The 21,823-nt window shown below is 40.5% G+C and overlaps 2 protein-coding genes across 7 annotated transcripts in view; one reads left to right on the top strand and one right to left on the bottom strand.

Annotated features, from left to right (window-relative positions):
• The window catches only part of FHL2 (four and a half LIM domains 2), a 38,278-nt gene extending 27,928 nt beyond the window's left edge, over window positions 1-10,350 (top strand). For all 6 annotated transcript variants that reach the window (XM_026794041.2, XM_005487970.4, XM_074535874.1 and 3 more), the window contains 4 exons: window positions 3,053-3,227; window positions 7,756-7,925; window positions 8,555-8,741; window positions 9,481-10,350. In XM_026794041.2, coding sequence (XP_026649842.1) covers window positions 3,053-3,227; window positions 7,756-7,925; window positions 8,555-8,741; window positions 9,481-9,632 — 684 coding nt within the window. In that variant the 3' untranslated portion in view covers window positions 9,633-10,350. The remainder of the gene's footprint in view (window positions 1-3,052; window positions 3,228-7,755; window positions 7,926-8,554; window positions 8,742-9,480) is intronic.
• C2H2orf49 (chromosome 2 C2orf49 homolog) lies at window positions 9,901-19,993 on the bottom strand. Its single transcript, XM_074535875.1, has 4 exons — window positions 19,814-19,993; window positions 17,770-17,936; window positions 16,220-16,592; window positions 9,901-13,930 (listed from the first exon to the last, which is right to left on the bottom strand). Exons 1-4 carry the CDS (start codon window positions 19,949-19,951, stop codon window positions 13,874-13,876), a joined length of 735 nt encoding a protein of 244 aa, XP_074391976.1. The 5' UTR covers window positions 19,952-19,993; the 3' UTR covers window positions 9,901-13,873.
• Between the last annotated feature and the right edge of the window lie 1,830 nt (window positions 19,994-21,823).

Here is a 21,823-nt window from a genome sequence, read left to right as displayed (position 1 = left end):
AACATACTTAAGTGTTTTGCTACAGGGTATGTGTAGCTAAAATCTGCACAGCATTTAGTTGGCATAGCCCATTTCCTACATTCAACCTCCTGAAAAGACCATTGAGGTAAAAAAAGCCATGAACAACATATACAGTTACTGTTCTGGCAATAAACTCTCTAATCTCCTTCTTCCTACTGGGTCCCTGTTGACACCCAGAGAAGTTGAAACCCTGTTGTTCAAGGTTGAAATGGTACTGAATAATGGCTTCAGTTTGCTTAGACTTTAAAAGCCTGAGGAGAAGACAATAAAAATGCATGGTATGAGGAGCCCAAGCTTAACTCAGTTAACTGGTAACCCTAGTCTAAGGAGGTCTTATGGGTTTTTTTAAAAAACACATTTTTCTAAGTCACATGCAGTCCCACCCTAGAGGCCAAATAAACCGTGCTGGAGCAAAACTGTACAGAGCTGTGGAGAAGCTGTAAAACTTGATCTTGCCAATGTTAACAGCTATCTTGTCAAAGTTTTCTTTGTGGGTGTCATGATGAAAATAAGTGAAAATACAACAGGAATTAGTTCTATATCACTTGTACCTTCTGCTGGAACAGATTTATTTGAGTTACAATCAGCTAGCATAAACTAGAATTCACACTCCTAGACTAAATCTGATGTTCTTTCATCTTAACAGAGGAGCAGCCTGACATTCAGAAAGCTTTCAGTCAGTTTTTGCACATGCTTTTCCAGTGTAGAATTTGCTCCAGATCAATACATCCACAGCTTATGAACAAGTCAAAGGCTCCAGTAAAATATACAACATGCTGAAATAGAGCAAACTTCCTTTTCAGTGACCTAAAAACACTTATGATGCATAAATGGTTTCATCAGTACCTTGGACTTGCTTGCTTTCAGATGTGACAGATTCTGAGAGAGAAAGCAATATCCATTTCATCAGTCTAATATTCTACTGTCAAAGTCAGACATCTTAGACTCTCTCTACATTCAGTGTAGAGTTGTAGTAATCCAGAGAAGGTAAAGATTATTCAATCCACTTTTTATCTGGGGTACTTTTTGTTTAGTTTTACTTCATGACTTCATGATGATGAAATACCTGCTACTGTCACCCTCCCAGCTACTGCCTATAAAATCTTGCCGTCATAACTGACTCAGGGATCAAATCTTTCATCTTTGACACCTAATCTTTGTTTTCATTACTCCTCCTCTAAAAGGCATGCATCATCTGCGGAGTATCATTTCACTGATAAAATAAGCATACATCACCGCATGAATTTTGGATATTAAAAAATTGCTTGCTGAAAATTGCAAAACCAGGAAATGACAGGTAATGAGGAAAAATAATTGAATACATCACATTACAAGAGAGAGAAGATCAGACCTGTTGTTCTACTTTCTAAAAGTGAAATTTCAGTTATTTTGGAAAGCACTGCATATTGTATTTTTCTGTTGAAAATATAATATGAGACCAGATTTAGGCTATTGGACATCTCCCAAAGAGAAGAAAAAAAATGTAAGTAACTTCCAAAGAAGATTGGTTTTCATTTGCTATTAGAAAAGATTAAAATATTACAGTCAGAAATTTGTGTTGTTTCAAAAGGATTTAGCTGAAATGAATAGATAAGCTGAATAAACAATTGGAAGATGTAGAGTGGAAGATGTCTGAAAGATGTAGAGTGGAAGTCTAAGATATTCTACCGCAGAGTGCAATCTCAGAGGCGAAAATTGTTACTCACAATGATCCAAAAAAATTAGGTGAGCGGCACAGATGTCCATACAGAAATGTTTAATTGCATAGTCAAATTTTGACACAAATTACTAAAGTTTAACAAGCTACCACATATCACCTGAGCTAGATGAAACTGTTTCAGTGTTTCCAGCTAGATGTTTATGAGAACAAGGCTCCCAAAGACAAACTGTTATTTTAGGTTAATCTAAATCTGTGGTATCTTGCTCTGGTTTAAGGTTGCATGTTTGGAGTTACTGTGTACTGACTGACATAGTACAGCTTATGCCAGATAAGTATGAACCCTTTGTGATGCTTCACACAACTGCAAAATTGGAATTCATTATTCTACCGCTTGCTCTTCTCCTTCAGTTAATCTAATTAGTTTAGTGCCTGCAATAAATACAGAGTAGATCTTGGGCTAGAACTTGAGAACTTATTTCAGCTGAACTTCAGCTGAACTCCCTATTCATGACAATTCTATCCTTTCACACTCCCAACCCAAACCAGAGCATCTATATTTTGGGGCAGACACCATTTCTTGTAATCATCCAAGCTCTATTTTGTTTGAAGTCCAAAGACACTGTTCAAGTGTTACATGTACAGGCCACCTTAATTTAAATTTTAAAAAAGCACAATCCACTGGTTTAGGCCACAATTTTGAGAAGTACTGTTTCTTTTAAATAGTCAAAGGAACCACTGTGGAGAGTATTTTAAATACTAACATGCCCACACTAATCCCTTGGCCAGTACTCTGGATCACGGGATGCAGGTACAATGTGGTCTTGTATCTTTCCGTACAATCCACATCTGAAATATAGGTAAACCAAATCACAAGAGTCAGTAAAAATTTGTTGTAGTGGAAAAAAACCCCAAAGAGATCAGACTCATTCACTCTTGGTGTAAATCTGTCAAAAAATACCAGAATGCAATTGGGAAAAAATACTTCTGTTCAGGAGTAAATATCTATGAAATTAACTAGAAATCAGCAATAGATAAGGAAAATAGGGGAAGTCTATCATACCTATTCGATAATAAGTTTTAATCCAACTCAAAATCTGGGCTTTATTCTAAAAGGAAATATCTAACTGAAATTAGCTGCTCCTCTGTCACAAACAAAAAGGGCTACCTTGAATTGAGAAAAGGTTGATAGTTGTCAAGAGCTGCTCTTGGTTATCACAGCAAAATAAGTTCATCTTTTTCAGAACATTTTGTTTTCCTCAAAGCAGCCCCAGGTCCTGGCTGGAGTTCAGATTTGGATATGTTTGCATTCTCTGAGCTTCCAGTTGTGCAAACTATTCATTCCACTTACTCTGTGGTTTTGGATTTCTGCAGGATCTGTCTTATAAGGACCGCCACTGGCATGAAACCTGCTTCCACTGCTTCCAGTGCAAGAATTCCTTGGTGGACAAACCTTTTGCTGCAAAAGAGGAACATCTACTTTGTACTGACTGCTACTCCAATGAATACTCTTCCAAATGTAATGAGTGCAAGAAGACAATAATGCCAGGTTAGGATGCTCACTTTTTGGACTAAATAGCAAGCCCAAACTCAGCAATATTTGTGAGAAATGTCTCTCCTTGACTATCTCTACAAGGTCATGCTGAACTATGTAAAAAACTGGTGATGGTGCATTCTAGTCCACTTTCATGACCAGAACATACTATGTACATAATGGCTTATGGAAGAACTTTCATTCACGTGAAAATTTTGTCTAATTACTCAAAATTTAGCTTCTCTCAGACAGATGAAAAATTGATCAAAGTGCCTCTGAGGTCTTTCTTGAGCACAAAGATATGAAGGAACAGGAAAGAGCTAGTTTTATTTTGACCTGAAACACGAGGTTATAGTATTAGATTGCTAAAACCTGTTCTTCTTACAAAAATACTGCAGCATTCTGTGATGATTTGAGGGCCTTAATGTTGAAGTGCTACCAGTGCAGGAATAAAATATTAAAAGGCAGTTTGAAGAATCCTTGTACAGACTCCATAATGATTACTAGTTACTTTGTCAGCTGGTTCTGACATTGGTCATCTCAGATAAAAAAGAGAAAACCACCACATTTTGCTCCTCAGGTGTGAAAATGAAGACTTGATGATGAAATATAACAATATTCAAAAGGAGATAACCCTATCTATTCCAAGTTTAAACATCCCCTATTATTCTATGTGCACCCATTTTGCTGACACAAATAAAAACTGACATGCTTGGGAGTAGCCAGTGCTAGTTTTAAAGCTGGAACTCTATGACATAGGAAGTCCATTCCCATCCCAGAAAGCTGTTTGTATCCTGGGCTGCATCTAACATAAGAAGAACATGGAACTGTTGGAGGAGGTCTGGAGGAGGGCCACAAAGAGGGCTGAAACACTTTTCTTATAAAGACAAGCTGGGGGAGCTGGCATTGTTCAGCCTGGAGAAGGCTCTGGGGAAACCTGTTTGCAGTCTTTCTGTATTGAAGGGGGACCTGTAACAAACCTGTAACAAAGATGGGGACAAACTTTTTAGCAGGGCCTGTTGCAATAGAACAAAGTGTAACTTTTTTAAAATAAAAGAGAGTTGATTTAGATTAGTATAAGTTTTCTACAATGAAGGGCTAAGGTAAAACACTGAAACAGGTTGCCCAGAGAGGTGGTGGATTCCCCATTCTGGAAAAATTCTAGGTCAGTTTGGATGGGGTTCTGAGCAACCTGATCAAGTGGAAGATGTCCCTGCTTACTGCAAGGGATTGGACTAGATGATCTTTAAAGGTTTCTTTCAACCAAAACTGTTCTATAAATCTATGATTCTATAATGTTATGTGTATATATTTTTAGTACTGCTCATAGGGTTCATTGCCATTATCAGTGATTTACTGGGTGGAACACTTTTTGTCTATTATGCCAGTTATACATAGATATGTAATAATGGAGGCTGACACAGAATCCCTGCTTCTCTTATAAGCCAGAAGAGATCAATTTTTGTAAGCTTTGCGACTACTCGCTGGTCTCTAGCTGCTTACCCAAGATAGCTGAGATGTCACCACACTGGAAGAGCAGTACACTCATCATGTTTATTCTACCTACACAGCACACTGTGGTAGTACAGGAGCTACAGCAGAGAAGTATGGTTACCACTGAAAGCATAATTTATTTTGAAAGAACCAGCAAGTGAATGGATATTTTTTGTGGAGACTGTTAGTGCTGAACTTGCCCTTTGCTTTGAGCCACTAAATGCAAAATGTAGACCACAGAATCACAGAATGACCAGGCTGGAAGAGACCTTCAAGATCATCAAGATCCAACCCATGCCCTAACACCTCAACTAAACCATGGCGCTGAGTGCCACATCCACTCTTCTTTTAAACATGTCCAGGGATAGTGACTCCACCACCTTCCTGGACAGACCATTCCAGTACTTTATCACTCTTTCTGTAAAAAATTTTTCCTAATATCCAATCTATATTTGCCTTGATGTAGCTTAAGGTTGTGTCCTCTTGTGTCAGCTGCTGCCTGGAGAAAGAGACCAACCCCCAGCTGACTGCAGCCACCTTTCAGTTGTAGAGAATGACAAGGTCACCCCTGAGTCTCCTTTTCTCCAGGCTAAACACCCCCATCTCCCTCAGTGGTTCCTCACAGGGTTTGTGTTCCCAGCCCCTCTCCAGACTTGTTGTCTACTCTGGATGCACTCAAGTGTCTCAACATCCTTTCCAAACTGAGGGCTCAGGACTGGACACAGCACTCAAGGTGTGGCCTCACCAGTGCCCAGTACAGGGGAAGGGTGACCTCCCTGCTCCTGCTGCCACACTGCTCCTGATCCAGGCCAGGAGCCCTTGGCCTTCTTGGCCACCAGGGCTCACTGCTGGCTCATGTTCAGTCACCTGTCAACCAGCACCCCCAGGTCCCTTTCTGCCTGGGCACTGTCCAGCCACAGCATCCCCAGCCTACAACACTGCAGGGGGCTATTGTGGCCAAAATGCAGGACTCAGCACTTGGACTTATTAAATTTCCTTTTATTGAACTCTGCCCATCCATCCAACCATTCCAGGTCTCTCTGCAGAACCCTCCTACCTTCCAACAGATCAACACATGATCCCTGCTTAGTGTCGTCTGCAAATTTGCTAATGAAAGACTCAATCCCCTCATCCATGTCATCAATAAAAATATTGAACAGAACTGGCCCCAGCACAGAGCCCTGAGGACCCCACTGGTGACTGGCCCCAGCTGGATGCAGCACCATTCACCAGCACCCTCTGGGCCCAGCCATGCAGCCAGTTCCTAACCCAGCACAGAGTGCTTCTGTCCAAGCCGTGGAAGGTTTACCATGAGGTGCCCATTTAAGTGATTACAAGCTTGTTCTTTCAGTCCTTCTGCAAACCCAACTCATGCTGACTTCAGTCTAGCAGCTAACAAAACAGGGCTCTCTCCGCTTTGAGTTTCAATGACAACACCATCCCAAAGACAGCACAGCTGCATATGTAAAATTAAAATTCTAGACTATTAAAAAAATTATCCACATCTTCTTTCTCCAGATTATTATTCTTTCAAAGACTGATTTATTTGCTCCTTAACATGATATTGGAAGTTACCAGCATAGAGAGGGCATAATTTTTAGAAGGTGTCTGTTAATAAAATGGAACAAAAATATTCAAGAATGTAAGCATCAGAAAGATTATTAACAGTTCACTTACTACTGATGCAAGTCAATTTAAAAGAACAAAAAAACGCACCAAATAAATCCTGAAGTATGCCTGTGAGCAGAATTTAATGAGATCATAAAAGAAGAAAAATATGCAACTAGTAAACAAAGATGAATTAATGCTTGAGAAGGGGGAACCCTGCAGTAATAGAGGCAGAGAGAATTGGCATCAAAGGCATTAGTGTGGTACTTTATCATTAGCCAACTCAATCAGCTTGTCAGTCTTCCAAGTATTTGACTTCATGTTGCCTGTTAGAGGCTCCAATAGTGATGCAGAACTGTAGGAACAACATTTGTTTGTTTACCCTTCTGGCCAGTATCAAATATTTTGACTCAAACTGGTACATAGAAATCATACTGTGTGCAAATAAATTTATCTATTTAATAGGGCATCTCCGACTTCCTGGAAGGGCTCAGAGTCCACCTGTCATACAGTGGACTGAATCTGCAAAGAATGCTATCTGAACCCTAAAACTTTGTTCTAGAGAAGTGCATTTATTTCCTAACTACCATACCACTTCTCTGCTTTCCAAAAAAAGGATTGTTTAAATTCCACATTTCAACCATATTTTCAATTCAGCCGAAAACAGAGAGAAAACTTTTTCTTACTGGAAGTTTCAAGAGACAGAACAACGTTTAGGATAGGTTCTGTTGAGCTGGAAACAATTGCAAACTTATAATGCATCTCCATGAGAAAAAGGAAAAGGCTCCTGAGGAGATATGAAAGAATGCTTTTTCTCAGACAGAGACTGTATTTCATTGGGAAAGGGAGGCAAGGTGCTTGCCAGGAATTGCATGCCTCATCCTTGACAGTGTTCAAAGCCAGGTTGGATCAGGTCCTGAGAACCTGGTCTAGTGAGAGGTGTCCCTGTCTATGGCAGGGAGTTTAAAACTAGATGATCTTTAAGGTGTATTTCAGCCCAAATCATTCAATGAGTCTGTAATTAACCAGGTACCTTGCTGCTGTTTGAGAAACATGCAAAACAGATGTGGAATGAATGAAGTCAGTCTTTAATGAGGAATGGCCTGACCTCCACTTATCACTAACAGCAATTATATTGATGTCTGTCCAATTCTCTTGAATCTTCCTGCACATTGGAATTCATTATTTGCCTAATAAGACCACAAAAAGCTGTTCTAGGCTGTAGCTATTTGCAATAAACATTTCTCTTCTTTGCAGGAGAAGAGATCTCCAAAAATCTAAAGTGGTACCAAATATCATGCAAAGCTGGTAGGAACATTAAATAGCCTCTAGCTCACAGCTGCAATGCTTCTGGACAGACAGACAGCTGCCAGGAAAGACAGAGCTACAAACTGCATCTGTCTCATCCAGAAGCTCACTTGGTGCTCTGCTCTCGTTACAGGTACTCGGAAGATGGAATACAAGGGCAACAGCTGGCACGAGACCTGTTTTATCTGCTACCGCTGCCAGCAGCCTATTGGGACAAAGAGCTTCATCCCTAAGGACAATCAAAACTTTTGTGTCCCCTGCTATGAAAAGCAGTTTGCCATGCAATGTGTCCAGTGCAAGAAGGTAGTGCAAGTTTTGCTTATGTGACACCTAAGAGATTGAAGTCCTTCCCATTTTATATCCAAGTAGGCAGAATATCTCATTTTTGTATATGTAAAAAGATTAAGAATTAACTGGTTTTAAGATATTATATAATTTCAGTTCTACTTACTTGTAATAGGAAACTCCCTGACAAAGTCTTGAGAAGCAGAAAGCAAATACTTCATCTAAAATATGAAATAAACCGGTCTTTCCCAATGAAAGGAAGTTGTAACATATCAGGTAATTCCTCCACCATGAAGAAAGGGACAGGTGAAGGAACAGTGAAGAGTCAAACTCTGGTAAATGCATATGAAAAGCAACATACAGAGAGTAGCTTGAAAAACTGAGTACAATTGAGAGTGAGATTTTACAATATATGCAGAATAAAGTACTTTTAGCATGGGGCTTCTTTTTATAAATAAGGAAATTACAATAAAGCACTTGCATGATTTTCTCAAGGTCAACTCCAAGCAATATTACAATCTTGCTGTTGCTAAACCTTCTCCTCCTCCTGCCCACAAAAATCTCATCAACCTTCCTCTTTACCAAATCAAAATACAAACTTGCCACTCTTAAGAAAACACTTTCTTGTCTTTTTTTCCCTAAAACAGGCTATCACCACGGGAGGCGTTACCTACCGGGAGCAACCATGGCATAAGGAGTGCTTCGTGTGCACTGCGTGCAAGAAGCAGCTGTCTGGACAGCGCTTCACCTCCAGGGATGAGTTTGCATACTGCTTGAGCTGCTTCTGCAACCTCTACGCCAAAAAGTGTGCTGGATGCACAAACCCAATCAGTGGTAGGTCTCTCGTGGCTGGTGCTTTTACATTTTGTGGCTGTTTTGTGCATTGTGATGCTACTAAAGGCAAAACTAAAAAAAAAATCTGACTTGGTACAAGAGATGCCCAACTAAATCTTTTCATGGAACTTCAGCTAGTAATTTTTGAGGTTAAGCAAAAGACAATTACTATTAAGAGACATTTTCCCCTTTCTTTTTTTTTCTTTTGTATACCTTCAATACACCTGATGATAACTGCCATAGCCTCAAACTCTGGAATGTTTTTTTACTAACCTGCTTCTTTTCCTGAGGCATTCTGCCTTCAGAGCTATGAATCAAGTTATGACACATGACAGACTTATTTTTTAATTATCTAAAATGCACCTCTATAAAACATAAATTAACATACTCAGGTGACATAAAACATTCTGTAAAAGATTACCAGAATTCTGTTCAGAGTCAGGTGCTTTGCTTTTCTTCTGCTGCATGTTGCAGGGCCATTCCTTGGAAGCTCATTTCTGCCATTATCACTAGGGATAACAGCCTTGCTCATTAACTTTGCTGAAAGCAACAGAAGTATTTGAGGATGAAAATGTTAGTCACTACAGAATAAGGATGGCAAAATTAGCACAGCAACAAACAGATTTGCCACAATGTCATTTTTTCACTGCTCTATGTCATATCTCCATGTCAGTCTGCATGACCTGATGGCTGACCATCATTGTTTTCTTGTAACAGAATGATTTTGCTTTTCAAACAGGACTCGGAGGAACCAAGTACATCTCTTTTGAAGAACGGCAGTGGCATAATGATTGCTTTAACTGTAAGAAGTGCTCCCTTTCATTGGTGGGTCGTGGCTTCCTCACAGAAAGGGATGACATCCTTTGCCCTGAATGTGGAAAGGATATTTAAAGCTCAAACTAAGGGGTGAAGAAGAAGGGATGAAACCCGTGCTTGCAATATATAGTCTGAAACACATGGATGTTCAGAGCTAGCTTTGCCACTCTGTGTCTCACTGTATTATTAACATTTCTTAATCTTTTTCTTTATACTCTCCAAATCTGGAGGGAAAATAGCTTGAGAATCTCTAATAGCAGTGTTGGTGTTTAAGATTTCTACCAATAACAAAAACTAATGCAAAACCAATGATGTAAAACTATTTGGCTGTTTTTGACATAACTTACCATTTTTAAGATTTTTTTTCCTAAAAAATATTCCAGTTACAAGTGATACAGTTCAAGGATAACAATGGCCACACACAATACATTAATAGGTGGATATCCAGGGTGAAGCCTTCTGCTCACTGAAATCAATGGCAAAGGCCATTCAATTCCAATAAGGCTGGTGTGACCCCGGTGTTCTTGAGCCATGTGACAAGTGTGTGCTGTCAAGTCTGTAGAAAGACTGAAAAAGTAGAGCGTGTTTCAATGTACATGGATTTGTGACATGCCATAAAAAGATAAAGATGAAACAGTGGAAGTGGGAGTGATTCATGACAGGTACATACTTTATTGCATGTCTAGCTGATCATTGTGTGAAGTACAAGTTCTGATCGACAGTGTCAGTATTACAGTTAATTGACATTACTCTGCACATTGTATTTTTCAAAATAAATTGGTTTAAAACAAAACTGTGATTGTGGCTTAATTGTCTTTACATAATATTTACAAAAATGCTTTCACAGTCTGAAGAAACACAATGCATACAAACACAACCCTTTTTGCACCCAATTTTTGGGAGTGTGAAGTTTAGACAATTCTCAGAAGGGTCCTGCTATACAACATAGTCTTTTACTAATTGAAGTCAGTGGGAAAATTACCAGCAAAAATAAACAAGTGTGTGAAAACACACACTGTACTGACTGCAGCTGATAAAAATGTGTTCATAGCCTCTAAACTCAAGCCCAAAATATTTTTCTTCTCAGCAAGCAAGGAGGTCAAGACAACTCAAAAGACTCCATCTATCTTTGCAAAAGTCAGAAGTTTAACTTCTATAGTAGGGCATGCTTTAATTTTGTTCTCTATTGGGACACATAATACTGTTGTTGTAGCATAATTTCTGCTATGTTTGCCACAGCAGCAACTGTCAGCAACAGCATGCTGGCAGGACAGTAACATCAAAAGGAAATAATACAAAGGAAGATAAACCTTTTCCCAAAGCAAACTGCAAGAAATACGGCCATGTTATGTGATTCACAGTCCCAGTACACCTTCCAGATGGAATTCATTTGTGTGCAGAAAAAGGAGGAAAGAAATATGTCACATCCCCAACAGGAATCTTCAGATGTGAAATTAAGATTTAGGTATATACTTACTATGTCTGCTACTGGGTAGGGAAAGTTTGCTCCTTGAGTTTGTCTCTCAAGTGCAAAGTGCTCACAGGTCATTCCCCTCTCATTAATTCAACCATCTAAATAGATGTAGCAGATCAGATTTAGTTTATTGCACACCATTTGAAGAACTTGACTGGCTGACATTTCTGAAGTGCACACTGTGCTAATCAGAACTCAGTGAATGATTAAATTCTATTCCTTGGTGATTTCATTCTATGATGAAAGCTGTAGCAATAGCCGCAAAAATCCTTCTTTATCCACACCTCTGAAAGGAGGGCAAACACCTCACTCTCTCCTCAGGGGTCTGCCAATCCCCAGCACACTGCAGCTCTGCTCTAGTGCTTTGCTGACAGAAGATTCCTTTGAGCTAAAGGGGTAGTGCCCCTGTGCTTGGCACTGATGAGAGGCCACATCTTGAGTCATGTGCTCAGTTTTAGGCCCCTCACTACAAGCAGGACAGAGGGGCTGGAGTGTGTCCAGAGAAGGGCAGTGGAGCTGAAGGGCAATGGAAGGGGCTGAAGCTGGGAGTTGTCTAGCCTGGAGAAAGGAAGGCTGAGGTGAGACCTTCCTGCTCTCTACAACTGCCTGAAAGGAGTTCATAGCAAGGTGGGGCTTGGCCTCTTCTCTCAGGCAGCTGTGATAAGACAAGAAACAACCTCCAATTTTGACAAGGGAAGTTCAGGCCATGTATTAGGAAAATTTTCTTGACTGGATGTGGTAAAGCAGTGGAACAGACTCTCAGGGAATGGTGGAGTCACCCACCATCCCTGGAAGTGTTCAAAAAACACAGACATGGTGCTTTATGATCCAAATTAGCGTGCATGTGGAATTCAAGTGCAGGTTGGACTTGATGACCTTGGAAGTTTTTCCCTAACTTGATGATTCTAAGAAGGCAGTAGGAGCAGCACAGCTTGCACCTTGCCTCCCAAGTGCTACAACAGGTAGCAAAATGGCCCCAGCTTTGGGGAAAGGCAGGTGAAACATGCAAGGCTGGAAAGCATCCCAGCCTGGAAACAGGATTGCTACCACGCAAGAGCAGCATGATGCTATTATTCCAGTGCAGTTCTGCATATCCCAACAAACACATGCTCCTAGCAACTGGAACTACACAAAATACATCCTAGACTCTAGACCACTGACAGGAAGCCAGCCACAAACCAGAATTCCCGTCAGACTGTTACACAAGAGCAAAATACAAGCATTTCAGGTGATACTAACTGCTGCTACTGTTGCAAAGCAGCTACTGACCCTTTTACCCTTAAAATGCTGATTATATCAAGTCCACTGAAATATAACTATATAAAATGGATAAGCTCAATTACATCACAAAAGCAAGGCACTGTTTCGTTTGCTTTTAATTTATTTAAATAGGATAAGGCTACTTAAAAGACAAGTCTTTACATAAAAAAATGTACATTACGTTAAAGTTTGCTGTACTCAAGTACAAAAACTGCACAAGTGTTTAGTAAAAGGGAGAGAGCACACATTTCAAAACACACATTCTTACCATTTTACAGCATTCAAGAGGTGCCTTTTACATCACAACAGTGAATGGAGAACTTCTGTAAAGTAAAGAACTAAGCTACACTTTTTGGTTTCAATATAAACCAATGTTAAAAATGTAAACAAGCTTTCAGACCACCACCAAACTTCTTTTACTGGGTTAACTAAGTGGATTTAGAAGTTGATTCTTTTTTTGTTTTACCAAGTCTGGGAGCATTCTTATTATTCTTATTTGCCATTCGTATCTAAAAATGATCTAAATTGGCTTCACCCTGAGCCATTGAGTTTTAATAAAAATGTTTCCATCAACTTAATTGGATTTTTGCCCTGTGAGGCAAAATAAGCCAGATGAAACACCAAATTTCACAGAAAACCAAAATCCATCTTAAATTATCACAGGAAGGGAAAACAGGTTTGTGGGTTTTTTTCCAGAGTACAATTACTGTGTTAGTACTCTCAAGGTACTTCTGTCTTCCTATCCACATCCCTCTTCAACCGTCTGTAGGCTGAGAAAGCACTGGCCTGCATTCCATTGGTTTTCCCCAATATTTTATAAATAAGCATGATTGTAACCAGGAAAGCAATCAAATTTCCTACACTGGCATATTTTTACACTAATGCATGTAAAAAATATGCCTGTGTACTTAAGAGAACGTGGCATTAATCCATTCACTACTTCCTCTCGAAGTTTCGTATCATGTATTTCCATCTGTGCATTCCTTGTTTCATATATCAAGAGAAACTTCAATTTGAAGTAATGCTGTTAAAATAGTTCATCTCTTATTACCAACCTAACTTGCACTGCAAATTCCACACTCCTGTGCAACAAAAAGGAAAAAAAATTCTGTAGACTATCTTATCAGCAGAATGGTCAGTTTTCTCACCTAAATTAATTGCCTTTTTAAAGCCAAGAAGGCTCTAGGGATGACTCTAAATTTCAACAGCTATTTTAATATTTAATCAGATGTGGAATAAAACTGAATCTCAGTGAAACAATGTGCGAATCACAGTGACATGGAGGAGATGAACTATAATAATCTTGAAAACTAGGAGTGGAGGGTTTATTATAGTGTAATATCACCACCTTTTAAAGAAGTAATTAACTACTTGGTGTACAAGAGTGGATACTTTTAAGGTGACTGGTGATAGTGACTCCAGCTTTACAACAGGGAGTTGTTAAACTTGTTAAAACTTCACAGCAATCTGAATCTCTGTAAGTCTGTAAATTTTAAAATAATTTTATTTCAACTGTTTAAATATGACCTATCTATTTGAAAATATGGAAGTAATATTTATGTTTTGAGCACCATTAGCTACTTCATGGCCATGTAACATGCTGGATTTTCTTCTTTGCTTCTGAAGGCTTTAGGTCATTCTGGAATACAAGAAAATATATAATTATTCTCAGAGATACTGTGCAAACAGGAGTCAGTCATTAATCTGGCATATTTCAATCTGGTACTATTGCAGTGTTCAGCTACAGGGTACTACAACAGCTTTCTATTGCCATCTTGTGGAGAAAGCTAAATATTACAGAATTTCTCTGGTGAAGATAAAAACAGAGCCAATGAATTTAACTAATCTGCAAATCATACATGTGTTTTGGGTTTCAGCCACCTACAAATAAATATTCTTAAATATTCAAAAATTTCTTTCAGTTATGCAGCTTAAAAACAGGTACCTATTGGGGGTCTCAAAACATACTTCTGAAGTTATTTCAGGTTGCCTTTTTAAAATACTTGTTGAAATGGAATTCTACAAGGAAAATTCCCCAAATGCAAAACTAGGAAACCAATTTACTTTTGTCAAATAGTAAAAAAACGTTAAAAAGAAGAAAAAGAAAATCTGGTCTTCCTTTGTAATGACCTAGATAAAAAGAAGAGAACTAATTGCCAAAGCCTCAGATGAGCTAATCTTTCAAGTCCCCCTGCCCAAAGAAACCTGTAAAAATCAAGAAAGCCCAAAGCAAAGGTAGATGAAGTGGTAAAATAATTCCCTTTCATCATCCAAAGTAATAATAAAAAAAAATCTGAGAAATTAGAGCTTTAAAGGTTCACATAGGCAGAGGAAATACAGGTATATGAGTTTTCAAGAGCATACTGCAACACGCTGGTTCAGGGAGCACAATCTAGAGATCACTCCTCTCTTTAAAAGACTTTCAGTGTTAGTTTATTTACAGGAATCCTGTGGACTACAACCATTGAAAGGTTTAAAGGCATTAGACCCAAAGATAATATGGACAGGTCTCTGTTATTCATTAAATTTTTCTTGAACATCAAGGAACAGTCACTTGCTTGGAGACCCATTGCCTTTACTGTCATTACACTAAAAATGGCTTTACAGCTATCTGCCAAGTAAACTGATTCTTCCTGACAGCATCACTTTCTATTCAATAGCACATTTAAATTAAATGCAAAGAAGCTATGAGGGGTATATACTAAACAAGCTTCAAAAGCTCTGTAGGTTCAGATCTGACCAATACTTGGAAGAGTTCTAAATACTGAAAGAAGTTAGTAATACTGGTAGTAGGAAACTACCTACACCTCTCAAGCATAAATTCCATTCAGAGCCTCAGACATGATTCTTTTAAAAGCTGCTAAAGCTGTATTTCACAATAGCCATGTGTTTTGGTACTCATGTTTAACAGAAGTCTGATGGAATGTACCAAGCCATGCACCAGAACACGACCTGCATTCTTTTATTAAAGGATTTTTTAAAAATATGTTAATATTTTTATATATTATTATTATTAATATAAATGTTTTATTGTTTTCTCAATATTGCCTCATGAGATGCAAAGTTCAGTGTCATGTCTTAGGAAAATGCTAATCAATGTAACTGCACACTGTATATCTAAAGCTCCCCCTGCAGTTCAACTGAGAATAGATATTTCTATTTCTTCCTTTGAAGCCCAGATTTAATCCTGATATTCCTGTATTCTAGTGGAAATGTGAAAACTCCTTCATTTGTATCATGAAGGAATACAACACAAGTGTTAATACCTATGTCTGTATTGTGGCATGTTTTTAAAGACAGGCCATTTCTCCTTGGTCATGGACAAGCCTGTAATCACACCATTGCCAAAACTAACCACTGCTCTTTGTCCCCATCTGGCAGCTATGCTCAGCACCACTACCTACACAGAAGCTTCCTACTGACAAGTACAAACTTCCTTCATTCTGATATCTCCCAAACTAGCTACACTTTACTAATACTCACTGTTTCTAAATACTCTATTGTAGGGGGATAGAATATAAGGAAATATAGTGTAGAGAGTAATCTCACCCCTAAGGAGTTGCAGCTGGGCCAATTATCAAAGATTAGGAACAGGCCTGACTTTACCAGGCCACAGCTGTAACCAGTGAGAAGAAGAGTGCTATAAAAGAGTGGGGTGGCTGGTTGAGAAGGGAACTGGAGTCAGTTGGCTGCTTTGTGAAAAGAAAGAGTCAGTGCTCAGAGGAGCTGCCCATGAAAACACCAAGAAGGTATGAAACTTTTGCAATAAGAAGACAGCAGTATGGAACCCCTGCAATAACATGACAACACTCTACTATTACTCCAAAATAAAATAATTCTGAAAACTCTTGCAAGGCTCTAACTTTGGCTCCTTTAAATCTCAATTTTAGAAAAGAAAGCTGCAAAACAAGATACTGCACAAACGTACCGGTGAGTCAGATTCCTCTTTAGGAACAGACCTCTTTAACTTCACAACAGTAGTTCCTGCTATTGGAGACAAAGGGTAAACCTTCAGGCCAGTCAACACACTGCTGTCAGTCTTTGAAACATTGTTCTGCTGAGCCTCACTATTCCTTATTCCCAGCTTAGCGTCCTCTGACAAAGTGGAGGCAGAAAGGTACGTGGAGGCATTGGAAGGGACGGATAATCTCCTCACTGTGTTGGTGGTGCTGCCAGCAGGAGGAGGCTTCAGGCGATCGGCAGCTCCGTTCTCCGTCCTTTTCACCTTTATGCTTGTACTTGTCGAGTTGCCATCAAACACAATCAATGGCCGCTTCCTTAAACCTTCCACTGTTGTAACACTGAAAATGCAAATCATAAAATTCACAGAAAACGTAGGTTAGATGATCAAAAAATAGCACATCCATGACACGAGTAATGAAAATTAATTTTATCCTACCTGAAGAAAACATATATCCCAAAATACTAATATTAAACTCTGAGATGTCCAAACTTAAATAAAACTAAATATACTTACATACACTTAAATAAAAATAAAAAGCAATAAAAGTCACTTCCAAAATATAAAGGCACAGTGGGCTGTGTGAGGAGCAGTGCTCCTCAGCAAGAAGAATTGCATGAGGAACTGTCTAAGCAGACAATAATAGCTGTACAACCAAAGTCACTATGCTTCTTCCACTGCAGTTACTCTAGAGTAACTAAAGAGATAATAGGTGTGAAGTATTTCAAAAGATGAGTATTTAGAGAAGGGTGTCCTGCCTTACCTGCAGGAAAAGCATCTCATATTCTGATACTCCTAAATTTCCCTGTTTCTACTCTTATTCAAAATCATAATGTTAAGGTAAATCCAATAGATTGTTAGCTAAGGAATAAAAATACTAAGCAAAAAACCACACCTTTTTAAAATAAGTCTTCTTTGAATAGGAACCTTAAGTGGATTTAGTGACATTTTTTTAATAGTTTGTGCCTCTGAACCTATGTGTAGTCAGAGCAGGCCAGTTCAGTAATCACTGATTCATTAAAAGGAATATTATCAAGCTAATATCAAAACAGTATTATCAGAAAACTTCTTGACTGAGAAAAAAATAAAGTACAAAGTCAACATAACTTGCACCATATGAATTCAGAGTTTTAAAAATGCAATGCTCAAGAACGACAAAGTGCAGATTCAAATAAAAAACCCAAACCACCATTAAGAGATATAATACTCCTGTTTAAAAACTTCAATTTTCAGTTTTGATAAAAAGATCTTTTGCACCTATTTCAGCACACTAACAGTTTCCTACCCAAATACTAACCTCATGCTTCCATCCTCAAGTCCACAGATGCAAACAAACTGAGGTACTCTAACCTCTTATGCACATGGAAAATAAACTGGACAAAAAACAGCTCAGTGTTTTAGCCACTGCTACAATGTAACAATATCCAAAAGCTGTACAAGCTTCAGTAATCAGGCAAAGATTAAACAAAATGCATTGTCCTAAATTGTCCCAGTCTGGCCCAATAGAGCTAAATTACCTTTTCTTCTCACTTTTCAAGTAATTTTGCTGTCTTTTCTTTTCCATCATTCTCCCCCATCTACTTTTTGGCAAGTCACGCTGAGGCAGGGGAATGGCATGTTGAATATAGAGATCAGTGAGCCCATCTTTGTCCATCTTTACATCATTTTCACCTAATATGTTTTTCTGTGGGGAACAGAAAAAAAAGAGCTGTTATTTTTATGACAAATTCAACATTCAGCCATCTGAGGGGCATCATTTCTTATTTCAAAATCTACCGTATTGTATTGGGCGAGGGTTCCAGAAGTAAAGGGGTGGCTGGGATGATCAGTTTGGAGAGGCCATGATCTGCTCAGTGCCCACAACAGCCTGGTCTCCTCCCTTCCTACTGTCAAATTCCTTCATTTTCTGGAAGTAATCTGCCTGGATCACACTCAGCCTGTCCCTTCAGTGAGGCAATGGGAAACACAAGATGTTTTGGTCAGTGCATAGTGGTTTCTTTTTCCACCACCTGCCAGTGCATTTCTCCACATGTCTCCTCATGTGCCTCTTCCTGTGTGTCCTTTAGAGTCTCCTGCCCCCAGTCTCTGCTGCTCTTTAAGTGCATTTGAGCACAGGTGCCATGAACAACTCTGCTACAAATTCAGGGGTGTGAGGGCTGCTTTCTTCAACAGTGAGAGACATGGACCCTGCTGTGACCAGCACTGGGAAGTTATTCACCTTTGCCCACACGGGTAAACCCTGTTGCCTCTCTCTACCCAAAATACTGCAAGTTTTCCCAAGGAAAACAGCAGCCAAAAAAGGGAAAAGTTATGACAGACATACTGTTGATGGCTGATGTTTTCATGCACTCTTAAACACACTTCCCTGAATCCAGCTACAATACCAGAGCTCTTTTCCACATGACTAGAAAACAGACAACTAGAATGTAATGCAAGTCAAACTTTTGGATGTAGAACTGTGTTATCTTCTCCAGTTCCCACAGAATAACGGAGATAAGTTTTATGCAACATGAGGAAGAACTTCTTTACATTAAAGATGGCAGAGCACTGGCACAAACTCCCCAGTGAGGTTGTGGACTCTCCCTCTCTGGAGACATTCAAAACCCACCTGGATGTGTTCCTGTGTCACCTGCTCTAGGTGACAGGGGTTTGGACAAGATGATCTCCAGAGGTCTCTTCCAACCCTAACTATTCTGTGATTCTAGGAACCACCAGTTAGAATACCAGTTTTCTTTCTAATTGTGTATTGGGTTGTGAACATTTCTTGGTACCTCATTTGTGAGGTACCAAGTTTGTGACATTTGTGAGGTGCCAAATTTATGAAAAACTCTACTAAAAATCGAGGTCATCAAGAGCAGGTCAAGCCTTTGCCACTACTGATTCTGGCAACATTTCATGACTTCTGATGTTGGCGTGAAACTTGTCCATACAGGCTGCACGGACAAAAGTACATGAAAATTCTCTGAGCTTATACAAAACCCTGAAACTTTGATTACTGTTGTTTCGTGTACTGAAATTTTCAGCCAAGGCAGTAACTAGCATTCCAAACACCATCAAATAAACCTTTTTATGGTCCTAAACAGTTTATAACCCATTTTCAAACTCAATTATTTTCCAATTATCAAGTATCAATATTTAGGCATTAAAGCACTAGCTTGACTGATTACATAGGCTGCATTTTTTTAATTCACAGAACTGTTAGGGTAGGAAGGGAGCTCCGGAGATGATCTAGTCCAACCAACCTGCCCAGGCAGGGTCACCTAGAGCAGGACACACTGGGTATGGACGTGGCAACTTTAACAGTGTAAACTCATCCTTCCACAGCCACTTTTACTGTATGCTGACACTGTCTCAATGTGGGAAAATTGCTTTTGAGCACCCTCAGTGTTCAAGCACAGCCCCTTTGCAACCACGGAGACATCTCCCTCGCAAGAGCCTCCTCTCCGTGAGTTCGTGGTGTCCAGAGCACCGACTTGGTGCCGGCTCTTCCCTGAGCGCCGTGACTCTCTTCGCCCCGCCTCAGGGGCCACAGCTCCGCCCGGCCCGGCTCCCCGGACGCACCTGCTCCAGGGTGAGCCGCAGGAATTCCTCCGAGAGCAGCTCCGGATGCAGCAACAGCAGCTCCGACTCCGAACGCCCAGACGCGCACTCCTCCTCGCCACCGCCGCCGCCCGCCCGGGCTCTTCCCTGCGCCGCCATCTTCTTCCCCCGGCGGCCCCTTCCCGGCTCCCACAATCCCGCGCGCGGAGGGAAACGCGTCTCCAGAGCAGCCGCGCGCCGCGGTGGCGTCACGGCCGGAGCGGGGCAGGAGCGGGGCGGCGGCGGGGAGGGACAGCGGGGCCGGGGGTGTTCCTTGCCGGGACGGCATCGCTCCGCGGGGCAGCCGGGTCAGGGAAACATACAGAATCCCACAGAATGACAGAATATCCTGAGTTGGAAGAGGCCCACAAGGATCATCGTAGTGCAATTCCTGGCCCCTACACAGGACAGCCCCAAGTATTACACCCCGTGTCTTAGAGCGTTTTCCAAATGCTTGAACTCTGTCAGGCTTGGTGCTGGGACCACTTCCCTGTTCAGTGCCTGACCGCCCTTTGGTGAGGAACCTTTTTGTAATATCCAACTTAAGCCTCACCTGATATGGCTTCAAGCCATACCCTTGGGTCCTGTCACTGGTCACCGGAGAAGGGATCAGTGCCTGTCCCTCATGAGGAGCCTCTAGAACCATGATAAGGTCTTTTTTCAGTCTCCTCCAGGCTGAACAGACCAAGTCCTTGGCTGCTCCTGACATGGCTTCCCCTCAAGGCCCTTCACCTTCATAGCCCTACTTTGGATGCTTTCCAATAGCTTTATGTCTTTTTTTTGTACTGTGGCACCGAAAACTGCCCCAGCACTCGAGGCGAGGCCTCCCCAGCTCAGAGCAGAGCAGGACAATCCCCTCCCTTGCCCAGCTGGCCATGCTGTGCCTGATGCCCCCCAGGGCATGGCTGGCCCTCCTGGCTGCCAGGGCACTGCTGACTTATGTTCAGCTTGTCACTGACCCTTGGGTCCCTTTTGGCACTGCTCTCCAGCCTCTCATTCCCCAGTCCCTCCATACATCCAGGGTTGTCCCATCCCAGGTGCAGAATCCAGCACTCGCCCTTGTTAAACATCATACAGCTAGTGATTACACAGCACTGGTTTGTCTGGGTTTATCTTCAACTCCTCTCTGCCCTTGAGGGAGTTAGGTGTTGCTGATAAGGTGAGGTAACCCCCCAGCTGATAGCATGGAACCAACCCGGAGGATATCTGTTTTCTTGTCATTCTGTCAGCACACCAGAGTGTGAAGGCTTTGTGCTGCCTGCCGGATGTGCTGCATGCTGGATTTTTGCTGTGGAATTAAACTCAATCTCCGTCCTGCCCATAGTTGTGACACCCACTGGTTAACACTGCTTGATAAGCAGCAACAAAAGTTACTGTGTAATTCTGAAATACAATAGCTGCCTGCCCGTTGGAGTCTGTCCCCCCCCTTACATGTTTAAAAACAGAATGGAGAATTACAAATGGTTACATGTGTAAATAACCGTGTAGTTTTTACAACATAAAATTACAAGGTAATTTGAAGTACTTGAGGCATTTTACAGAATTGCAAGGCACAGGCAACAATGTAAAACAATAAAAGTACATCCACGTGGAAGGAGTTGAAGATACATGACTATGTATGTCACTTTAGAGCCTACATGTATGCAGCACTTCAAAAGGCATAAATTAGAATTTTCAGTATTTAAAAATCATTTAAGTGTACAAGTAAGTAGTAACATTAAATGATATGGCTTCCTCAAAAGTGTCTTCTGGTAGTATATACAATTTGTTCCCTTGTGCTTTTTCTCTTCAGGGAAGAGGCATCCAAGGGGAAGCACGGGCTGGGTGCCAGGGCTGCCCAAAGCCCAGCTTTACACTTCTGTGCCCAGCAGGCACACAGCTATAGACTATTCTATTTTCATTTTCTCATTCCTTTCTCACTTCAGCCAATTATGTTGCAAAATCAACTGAACTCAAGTTATCTTGTAAATGAATATAGCTTTTAGGGTGAAT

Source organism: Zonotrichia albicollis, chromosome 2 (assembly GCF_047830755.1).
Source record: "Zonotrichia albicollis isolate bZonAlb1 chromosome 2, bZonAlb1.hap1, whole genome shotgun sequence".
Taxonomy (NCBI): domain Eukaryota; kingdom Metazoa; phylum Chordata; class Aves; order Passeriformes; family Passerellidae; genus Zonotrichia; species Zonotrichia albicollis.
This window is presented reverse-complemented; position numbering and strand designations above follow the sequence as displayed.

What these genes read in the sequence shown, in the direction of transcription:
- C2H2orf49 (XM_074535875.1), bottom strand. Translation starts at nt 19,951, where the DNA reads ATGGCGGCGCAGGGAAGAGCCCGGGCGGGCGGCGGCGGTGGCGAGGAG. An exon ending in TGCGGCTCACCCTGGAGCAG is followed by an intron (nt 17,937 to 19,813) that starts GTGCGTCCGGGG and finishes TGTTCCCCACAG; the next exon opens with AAAAACATATTAGGTGAAAA. An exon ending in AAGAGGAATCTGACTCACCG is followed by an intron (nt 13,931 to 16,219) that starts GTACGTTTGTGC and finishes CTTGTATTCCAG; the next exon opens with AATGACCTAAAGCCTTCAGA.